Raw genomic sequence first — 11,475 nt, 5'->3', positions numbered from 1 at the left:
TGACTTCAGTAAAGCATTTGACTCTGTTAATCATTACCTTCTAATAAAAAAACTTGACCTTATAGGTTTCCCTGGTGATCTTCTAAATTGGATTTCAAGCTATCTGAATGGCAGGACACAACAAGTCCTCTTTAAAAATTCGTTATCTTCTATTCTCCGAGTCACATCCGGTGTCCCACAAGGGAGCCATCTTGGTCCGCTTATTTTTACCTTATTTATTAACGACCTCCCCTTAATAATAAAACATTCGCGTGTACTTATGTACGCAGACGATGTTAAATTATGCCTCCAGTACAAGGACACTTCGTGCCATTTGGACTTACAATCCGATCTAGACCGATTTCAAATATGGTGCCGTGATAACATATTAGACTTAAATGGCTCCAAGTGTAAAGTTATGACCTATTGTCGTGCCAACCCAATACGCACGACTTACACTCTAAGTGGGTGCTCTTTGGACAGAATAACACGAGTTGATGATCTTGGTGTTTTTCTGGACCCAAAACTACAATTTTCTGACCATATTTCGTCTATTGTCAATAAGGCCAGGGGTGTGCTTGGTAAAACCTTATTTATTTCGTTAGTCCGTCCGATTCTCGAGTACGGATCACCTGTTTGGAGTCCACAATACGCAGTCCACTCGGATCGCATTGAATCGGCCCAAAAAAACTTCTTACTTTTTGCCTTGCGGCGCCTAAATTGGGATGCAAACCGTATATTACCTCCTTATTCCAGTAGACTACTTTTAATTAATTTACCGTCCCTAGCTAACCGTTGAACTATGCTTGGAGCAGTCTTTATTTGTAAGCTTATTCGTGGGGATGTTGAGAGTCCCGACTTGATTAGTCGGCTTAACTTCTCGGTTCCAACTAGATTCACTAGAAACTATATACCCCTTATCTTAAATCATTGTAGATCTAATTAAGATCTAAGATCTTACAGAGTTTTATGTTCTGACTATAATAGACTTTATCCTATTATCTGTAATCTTGAATCTCTGCCGCTATTAAAGCAATCGATTTTATCTTTTCTATTACATAATTAGATCCTACTAACACTAATATCTAACATAGTTATTTTACATTATATTAATTTCCTCGTTCCTGTTCTGTTTTTTTATATCGCGTCTATATCTTCTCGTGAATCGAGCCGTACGATACACGGCAGAGCCCCTCGGTCCCGTGCGAAAAAAAAAAAAAACGATATGGACCAGTTTTCCGGCCCTTATTATACCCGTTACTCTGTCTGTCCTTCCGTATAAACGAGATCTCAGGAACTATAAAAGCTAGAAGGTTAAGATTAATCATACAGATTCTAAAGACATAGACGCAGCGCTTGTTTGTTGACCTATGTTGGCACGCCCACTGTAATGACCACAAACCGCCCAAAACTGCCACGTCAACACTTTAGAGAAATGATTTAATTATTTTCGAATAAGTCAGTTGTTTTGTTAATTTCTATCGAAATATCGAAAACTTTTTGTCCATGCCCACTCTGACCCCTAAAAACCGCCAAAGTCTATTCCCCCTCACCTTGGACCATTAAAAATAGTTTTTCCCAATTTCTACCGATATTCCTGAGAAATGTTGAAAATTCTCGGTCCAACTTGGACTAACTGAATAACGGACTGATATTCGTGAAACTCGACCTTAGCGTTCTCTCTTGTTTTAAAATTTATTTACTCGATCTTGTACAACAGCGGCACTCGGTAGGTTGACGAAAGGTGTGGTACTCATTTTAACAATTAAAAAAAAAAATTTTGTATTTTCTTTGTCAAGTCTTATAGTTATGCAAACAATGGTTTTTAATATCTTCAAATCACTCCCACTGGCTGAGTTACGTGTATCTGACAGTCGGAAAAAGACTTATTTATTGTTGTTTTCTTCCATTTCGCATGGGTATCCTGACCTTTAATGCTTAATGCAGCTGTGACCTTTTAAAATAATTTGAGTGAAGTTAATGTATATATATATTGACATTTGCGTGTGCAATATTTATGTTGTAAAATTTTGTTAACATTTTTTTTGCGCATTTATTTTGTAATAATTTTCTTTTTTTTTTAACTTGGCAATAACACGCACCCCTGCGTCGCCCTTCCTTTGGTTGTATGAGGATTGAATTTAAGAATTTTATCCATAATTCTGCCGTTCGTCGGTACATAAAAGGCTCATAGTTTCAATATGTTTTTATTATTATTCAGTATGTTTGCATTATTTCTATATTTCGAACATTATTCATTACCTATGTATGTGTATTCATACTATTTTATTAAACTTATAGTTCTGATTACTATCATCTTAACCTTATATCTGTTTAGGTTTAGTATAAGATTGTTAACCCGTTCTACTATCTGAACCTTATCTTACACTAAGAATACATCAGTCGACCGATACATAATAATGAATATTGCAGTATTAAAAATGAAAATTAATTTTATATTTAATCATAGCTTCGAAAAAGCAAATATACTCATTTTTAACATTATGAAATTAATTTATATAGTATATTTTATGTATGTACAAATACGTTTATATATTCGTTGTGGATCCACTAAATTGATTTGATGGGGTGCTATTATTACAGTGTATTACTCGTGTTACATAATTGATTTTTACAAAAATTATAGAAATGAAATAATGAGTAATTTATTAAACAACCAAATAAGGTTGCGATGTCGTTTGAATAAAAAGCAATATTTTACAGAAACACAAACAATGGAAGCACGATAGAATCGCAAAATATTATTTTATCCCCTAGAATGTAATAAATCTTATGCTATTTATTTTTATACTAACATTACATTTTAGATAACGATTGGCACTAAACCTAATGACTACAGCAATTTTGTGTTCTGACAAATCTTCGAAGTAAACGCATACAATTTGTGTTAAACAGTCTTTTAAATTGGCAATGGCCTTATACATCTTCTGATTACATATGATTTGTTCGTTTGTTTATGTTATCAGGACCACCGAACTATTGTAACGCAGATTCTTAATAAATTTATGTTATGTTTACGATGGATACATATATATGTGTACATAAATGTATGTACATGTATATGTATTTATATAATATTTATATATATACATATATATATAATATATGATTATATAATTATAATCATATAATATTATGTACCTATGTGACTAGAGCCCTATATAAATCGTCAATTAGATTTATCACAGCAGTATATTTGTTGAATTTCCAAACTTGATGTAAATTTAAAGTCCAATTATCTTTATTAATTTCGCAACATTTTTTGGTTTCATAATATAGGTTCATAAGACATTAATTGATGGATTTGTATATCACCAAACTTATTTATTGGGACCATACAAATTCCGAGTTTGGTTATGAATCTTAAAAACAGTTGGGGATAAATGGTAAAAGGTAAATTTTTACTGCAACCAGAATGAAAGCACTACTCCCATTAATAGGTTTTTTGAAAGCATTTTATTCTACTTTATGAGATTGCGTATGAATTGCGTAATCATAATTATTTTTTATGACACACTCATTTCTTTAAAACTTTTTTTTTTCGTAATATCGTAGTACATTTTTTAGTAATTATTACAACTTTTACAGTTTCGGAAGTGAAGCCTTAATTAAGCATTATGTATGATTATGATTTTTTTTAAATTGCACAATTATCTATTTTTAAGTATAAATGTTTTTTATTAAAACAAAAAAATTGCAGCATGCGAAGTAAAGATTAAAATGTTGATCAAATAAAGTGCATGCATATGTGAGGTCAAAACTCAATTATGTTAAGAATATTTTAAAATTCGTAAAATATAAAATCTATTATAGACATTTTTTTGAGTATCCCCAAGATACCCCTTACTATGCTAGCTGTAGTGAGTACAAGAAATTTAAACATCTTTGTTGGCAAATAGATAAAATTAAACAAAAAGCTATTTTGCAAATCGATATAAATTTATATTAATGGATGTATATAAATTTATATTAATATTAAGACAATTAAAAAATCAAATTATAGTATAAATTTTGGGCGTGACAGTTTTAGCGATATCGCCCACATATCGCTTAACCGATAGAAATTGGCCACACAAATAATAAAACAGAAGTGTGGTCGTGGTAGTTCAAGTTGGAGTCTGAGTGGACGTGACCACGCAGCGCAGGTGTCAGTAGAATCCTGCATATCTAACCTAGCTTTCTGGCCTTAATTGTTTCCGAGATCTCGACGCTCATACCGACAGACGGACATGGACATGTCGACCGGCTATCGATCCTGATATTTTCTACATTAGATAATTTTTATCGATTGTGGTATACCCCTTTACCCTACAAGTAACTGGTATAAAAACAGAATTAGCTTACTAACTGCCACTATCCCTACGTCTAGGGATGATCTTATTTATCAACACAACACATTTTAGCATTGTATTCATATACCAATTTTTAAGTTTTGCTTATAATTATACAAAATAATTACAATTTTAAATCAAATAAAATTTTGAAAATTTACAATCGTTTATCCAAGTTAAAAGTGATACAGTTTTCATAATATATAAGAAAACTTTTCAACTATATTGAAAGAAGTTTGAAAATAAAAAACTTCCAAAGAAACAATTAATTGAAAATTATTGTTGGCAATATAATCGAGTTTCACACCCATTAGACTTATGTTAAAAGCGAATGTTTCAAATCCCATCGAGCGGCGCCTAAATCTATCGCCTTTAAAATCCTTAAAATAGTGCCAAAAATGCATTGGAACCGGTTAAAAAAAATCCAAAAACTTTTTTAAAGTGCGAAATACGAACAGACTTGGATGGAGATCTTAATCATTAATGGGGACAATCTTTTCATTGAGTCAACCTCTACGAGTAATGGGTGTAAGAAATAGTGTGAAACCCCTTGAGACATATTCTATAAAATAATATTTTCGGACCAGCTAAGCTATAGAAAACATATTACTTATTCGATATTTATTTTATATTTAAAATAGTAGTAAATATTCACTTTTAAGAAAAATACACGGCAGTAAATAATTCAGTTTCTCTTATTTTTAAAACAGGAAGAACATGGTTAACGTTTTTAAAACTTTTTTTTATAAATTTAGCAAATTAAATGTATAAAAATAAAATAGATGTATCATGTCCTATTTAAATATATGTGAATTACAATATTCTAAAATATTTACAAATGTTAAGGCTTAATAAAAAGGAAAGAAAATAAAGAGAAATAAAAATACATTTTATGCACAATACTTTTATAGGGTTTCCTTTTTTAAAATATTACTTTATTTATATTATTAAATATTAAATATATATATATATATATGTATATATATATATATATATATATGTATATATATATATATATATATATATCGCAACAACATTTGGCAATACTGTAAATATTTTACTTAAAATAAGGTTTTTAAAATCCTTAGTTCTGCTCGCATTTATGTCTTTACTCTAGCACGGTCAAACAAGTTAAGATGTTGTGTCTTCAACATTTTAAAGTTATAATACTCCTAATTTAAAGTACAAAATAAGAGATACGTTTTAAAGTTTGTTTACCATTTTACAATATTATAGTTACTATAGTAAAGTTGATTTCCTCCAATACTAGATACACGTCAATCAGCCCATAGTGACAGGATGATATTTTAAAATTTTATTGGCATTACGATTTAATTTCAATTTCAAGCAAGACAAATAATAAAATAAAAAAATAGTTAAGTGTGGGAGGATCAGCTTTCGTCGGTTTATGGGTGTTAGCTCAGTTGCCACTATAATCTGCATGTCTACTCTACGAGTAGCGGTATAATAATTTAGAGCCTGTAGGTTTGGCCTCATTATACTTTACTTAATATGTTCTTGTGAAATATGTTTTAAATACGATGGATTACATAGGGCTCTAGTGTTATAGGATCTACAGGATTGTCGTTCCGGAAAATCAGGATATGTATATTAAGTACCGGTGTACATATATAAACTAATATAAGTGATTTAAAGTTTTCAGATAATTAAACCTAAAACATTTCGAACAAACACATTAAAAACAAATATTATAGTGAAATGTTAAACCGTGTACGACAAGCCCGATATTGAAGTTTAAAATACATTTGTACATTAAATAATTAAGTGTTTAATAACTGATTGGAGACTAGTATAAAACTGCATTTAATTATATGGATGCTCAGACCAAACTTACTCTTTAAATATGAACTACTTCTTAATACTAGAATATTATCTCTTAGTTTATAGATGTGGATTTTACGGTTTAAATGGAATAAAGGCTATCAGGTCTTATGGTCAATAAATTCGTAAAGATTATCAGTACGTTCTATGTAAGAAAATACATATTTACATTTAGCTTGTAATATATATTGTACACATATATTATTTTACATTTAATTCAAAATAATAAAATATATATTTATAACATTTCGGTAATTATTCAATGATGAATTCAAAATAAATTATAAGTGATTTTTCTTGTATGTATGTAATAATGAAAGTATGCTTATGAAACCTAACTAAAGAAAATAGAATCGAACTTATAATATTTTCCATATTTCGTTTGGCATAGTTATATTCTATAACCATGAAAAGATTATGTAATTACGTTAAATGTTCAGGGCTATTCGGAAATATTTTAAGGTATATTGGTTTAGCCAGACTGCTAGTATTAGTGTTAGATGTAAAATTTATGCATCCCTTTTAAATTAAATAAACAAGACCAGAATGGAACCGACTTCTTCGGCATACAATATGATGACCCGTTTCCTTAAATCATACACCTTGAAATATTACATTTTAACAAGGTTAAATTTAACGTTTTAAAGCGAATGGGAACATGCCCGGGGACATCCTACCGCCTTGTGTCATAACGCACACGCACTCTTTAGATAGAGTATCCTGTCTGTAATCGTTATATCCCCGGAAATAACAATGTAATTTTTGTTCAGCTTAATTAATCGCTCATTTTCCTAGCATTCTATACATAATATAAATGTTTCAGGATATTGAAATATTAAAATATATTTAAAAAATTTTATTTAAGTCTTGAATCTAGACTTTCTTCAGGCGGGATGGTGTGACGTTATGATTATGACGTTGAAAAGTTCTTTGATGAAACACTCAACCAACCACACACGAACAAGTTTAGGATACAAGAGCCTAAGTGATTCGACAATCGTCGTAGTCCATGTTTTTTGTTCTCCTAGCTTTAGTGCAGAAACCATTTAACTAATTATACTCACAACAAATATGACCAAATACATATGTGCCGGCGAGGCATTAATTAATGGATTTTGGCAAGTGTCCAATTTTAAAATAAAATACATAATTTGGTAGGTTAAAGCTAAATAAGAAGAAAACTATACAAAATGGTTTCATTGATATATAGAGTCTAATGAAATATATGTTTATGTAACTAAGTATTAGTGTGTATTGTCTGTTTATTCTATTTGGCACGGCCTAGCCTGAGATTTGACTCGTGTTTCTTTATAGAAATCCTTAAGGTTGGCCTCAGTTGGAGTCGTTCCGAATGATTTTTGTGCACCAATTCTATGTTTATTTTTATTAAAAAAACAAAATCGAAATATTGCGATGTGAGTCGTGGCACTAGTTTTGATGGCCTGTTGTTTCATAAGATGGCTTTGGACTGGCGAGAATAATAATTATTGCACGTATGATTTTATTTTAATTACTTTCTCACACATAAACATTAAAATTTTAATTAATCAATTCTACAAATCCCTGGCGATCAGTTATGAAACGCTAATAACGCCGTTATCGGAAGACCCAGCGTTTGGAGGATTGCTAGATACAATAGCTTGCGAATCAGATTCTTTATGGCATTCATTGCTATTTACAGAATGATTACTTACGGACAGCATCGCCTGCTCACTTCTATTAGCTTTTTCCGTACGACTATTTAATTGGTGATGAAGTTGGCTTAAGTTGCTATTTAAAAGCGAGTGATTAGCATGATAGCCGTTCACTGCTACGTGTTGAATAATGGATGAAGCGGCATGGGCAACTATAGTCTTTGACTCACTAGCTTCAATCAAGTCAACATTTTTATAATCACGTCTTTTAGTCAGCTGATTGATGCTAAGGGGATTATTAATATCTCGTGGGTTAGCACCAATAGGATTTCGGGATGTGTTTGGCATTGAAGAAATATTTAAACTACAATTACCAATTGACGGCAATGAAAAGACAGGATTATTGGAAACTGTGGGATGAGGCTTAAAAAATGGTTCAGATTTACTAGTGCTCGTGCTAACTACTGGAGGACTTAGCCCCATTCCCAAGTGACTGAACCGATTTCCAAGCATCATGGCTCGTTCCTGAGATGAACCTGGACACGGACCGGTCATACATGTAACTGGCGAAACTGTACTTGACGTATTTGGGGTTGTACTTATGCTACTGGTTGAACCGCTGCTCGATCCCGAGGTTGACACCAATGTTGGCCGTTGCTGTACTGTCGACTGGTCTGCGCCGACAATTAAAACCGCATTAGAAGAAGCAGGAAATATAACATTGGTTGCTGAATTTGCATTCATGTTAAGTGGGCTTGCCAAGCTCATTGTTGTCGATGGGCTTTGTAAACTGGACAATCCACTAAGACAGCCTGGGCTTGGCATAGATTGATTAAGGGATTCCGAGTCCTCATCTTCTATTTTATTGGTTTCGTCGGCGCTTCCACAACTTCCGCCAAGTTTATCATCATCGTAGTCATCTTCGTCGTCATCACTTAGCTGACTTCCGTGTTCATCAAAACAACTGCCATCCTCGGCAGGCCCATTGCCGTTCAGGGCTTCCATATAACGAATACATTTCTTTTTGCGCCTATGTAAAAAAGAAAAACACATAATTATGAGTTAAATCTAAAAATTATATTTATATATAAACAACAAAGTGTGCCAAGTATTTGCATTCCATAAGATACAAAAACAAATATTTTAAAATTCATGCAGCAAGGATCTCAGTCCTAAGAGTTTCAGAACAGGTCAACAATTTTGTCGTACAAACAGCATGCCTATATGGTTTCGATTCCATTGCAAATTTCTCTTCATTATTACCGCCTCGCGAGTCAGTGAGTTCCTTTGCTGACGCTTTGCCACGACACATACACCCTAAAAGTCGTGTGGAGACGGCTCGATTCGCGTTCGATTTTAAATTACTTAGTACTAATTAGACGAGAAAAAGTTTTGGGAAAAAGAGGATAGTTAAGGTGTAAGAAACGCATATAAAATTTGGAGTTTCCAAAAATTTTAAAATATACAATAATATAATATTATACTTATGAGCACTACATTATATAGTACATTATATAGTCCGCTCCGATAAATATGTATTTAAATATGAATATATGCATATTTGACATCAAATTATAAAATAACCATAATAGCAGTATTCATATTAAGCTGTACGTGTGTCAAAAATGATGCATACAACTTTTTTTAAAGTCTACGCTGCGCAAGTTGGTTTTGATTTCAAAAAAGTATCCAATCTGACTGATAATTGATATGTTTTAATTAATTAATGTAACCGACTGTAGGTGGCATTTGTGTGGAACAAGAAACAGTGTGTTAAAAGTTGACTCATTCGTCTACAGTGCTTTTTTTACTCTTGTTTGTAATCCATTAATTATGACTAAGCAATAGAATTCAATAATTGTCTGAAAAACAGATAGTTATACACCAATCGAAAGGTAGACAACAACTTATAAGGCAGATATGTCTTATATGGTGAAAGAGTAAACACGGAAAATTTTAAAATAACAAATTTAAAAAATTGGTGCTGGTGGGGCCGGTAGAGAGTAACTTCACCCACAACAAATAATTAATTATTGTTAAAAGATATATCAAAAACAAAGTTTTGGAAAATTAATATGAACACTTTTTTTCGGTTTTTTCTGCAACCTTTTTAAATATTACAATTTCCGAAGTCCATAAACTATGAAAAAATGCATTTACAATCCTTTCTATGCTTTAGAAAAGTAATTTTTTTAAATTCCACTGACCAAAGAGGAAATTTAATATTGTCGGGATATATATTATATTACCATTTACATTTTTTATACATTACATAATTTCTTAAGCAAACGAAAATCAATAAACGAATCATCAGTAATAATATCACTGTGAATTCTTTTCTATTTCATTAAAATTTCTATAATAGCATTATGATATAGTCTTCCGATTCCCTAAACCCCAGTTAGGTCGTGACGACTATCAATAAAACTGAGGGACTAGTAGTGCGGGACGGATGGACGGACTGTCGGACGGGCTATATCAACACGGCTGCTGATACTAATCAAAAAATTCCTTTATTGCAATCTTTTGAATACCACCCGTAGAGGTGTACAAAATAGAAGACAAAAATGTATAGAAAATTAAAAAAATACATAAGAAAAGGTAAACGTAAACAAGTAATACTTTTTAAATTTAAACTATGCTAATTATTTATTGTTTAATGGAATTCAATTTAAACGAACAATAAAACACTTTGCCGTGATGTTTCATAGATGTAGTTTTACCTATAGATCATTAGATAGTATTTGAAAATACGAATGTTTTTGATGATAATTTTTGACGTTAAAATCGGCGGGCAGACCATAAAAGTTACAGAAATATTTCAAAAGAAAACCTCATATTATTACAGTTAAAAAAAATAAAATTGTAAAGTCACTTTTATATATATTAAATCGTTTTTGAACAGTTCAGCATATTTTTAAACTGAAACAAAGTCGAAAGCAATTTTCCTCTCGCATTAGCTTGCCAATGTGAGTAATAAAGATATATCACGATGGCCGTGCTTGTAGGAAATAGCAGAGTATGGCAAAATGCATATTGAGAATTTACATTCTATTTTCAGTTTCAAGCTAATACGAATATGAAATTATTTATTTCTAAAATATGTTAAAAATCTGTTGTGATTAATGTTTAATGGAATAAAACATAACAAAAATATATACATTTCGTGCTTTAACTTTGTATGAGATGAATTATACCATATTTTTTTAGGTTTGAGTCGACAATTTAAGCAGTTTATCTTTAATGGCAATTAAATATTAAAATTGTTACAACATTAGGAAATAGGAGGTTATTGCACTAAGAAAAGCAAAAAAAGTGCATCACCAAAAACAAAACAAGTAAACTTAATACAAATAACGAAGCAAATAAAGGAAATATTCTATGATTTTGTATATTTCACACATCAAATAGAACAAACAACAATGTAGTCCTTTTTAAAAACGTATATCAGGGTTTAACAAAACTTATCTTACGAAAGCTCGAAAAAGTTAAACATTTTAAAAAATGTAATAAATAAATTATTTTGACAACAGTAAATCTAGTCACTATGTTTCAATATTTGTGCCTCTGCTATGTCGGTTGGAACACAGATAAGTTTTTAAATTTTTCTAGGTTGTTATAAATAACGACACTTAAATGAACGGACAAACAGAAAAGCTCCGCTAGAG

At 31.3% G+C, this 11,475-nt stretch overlaps 1 protein-coding gene across 24 annotated transcripts in view; it reads right to left on the bottom strand.

The window, feature by feature from the left end:
* The window catches only part of LOC6724686 (protein pangolin, isoforms A/H/I/S), a 46,980-nt gene that overhangs the window by 4,264 nt on the left and 31,241 nt on the right, over positions 1-11,475 (bottom strand). For 16 of the 24 annotated variants that reach the window (XM_039296160.2, XM_039296162.2, XM_039296161.2 and 13 more), the window contains one exon: positions 5,481-8,837. The exons of 2 other annotated variants lie outside the window; for them this stretch is intronic. In XM_039296160.2, the coding sequence (XP_039152094.1) occupies positions 7,748-8,837 (1,090 nt within the window). In that variant the 3' untranslated portion in view covers positions 5,481-7,747. Of the gene's footprint in view, positions 1-5,480; positions 8,838-9,070; positions 9,179-11,475 lie in introns of those variants that run through there. 6 more of the 24 variants (XM_044923513.1, XM_016174456.2, XM_016174454.2 and 3 more) reach the window with 2 other exon arrangements.

This window comes from Drosophila simulans, chromosome 4, assembly GCF_016746395.2.
Source record: "Drosophila simulans strain w501 chromosome 4, Prin_Dsim_3.1, whole genome shotgun sequence".
Lineage (NCBI taxonomy): Eukaryota > Metazoa > Arthropoda > Insecta > Diptera > Drosophilidae > Drosophila > Drosophila simulans.
The sequence above is the reverse complement of the archived record's forward strand: the minus strand, read 5'-3'. Positions and strand labels throughout refer to the sequence as shown.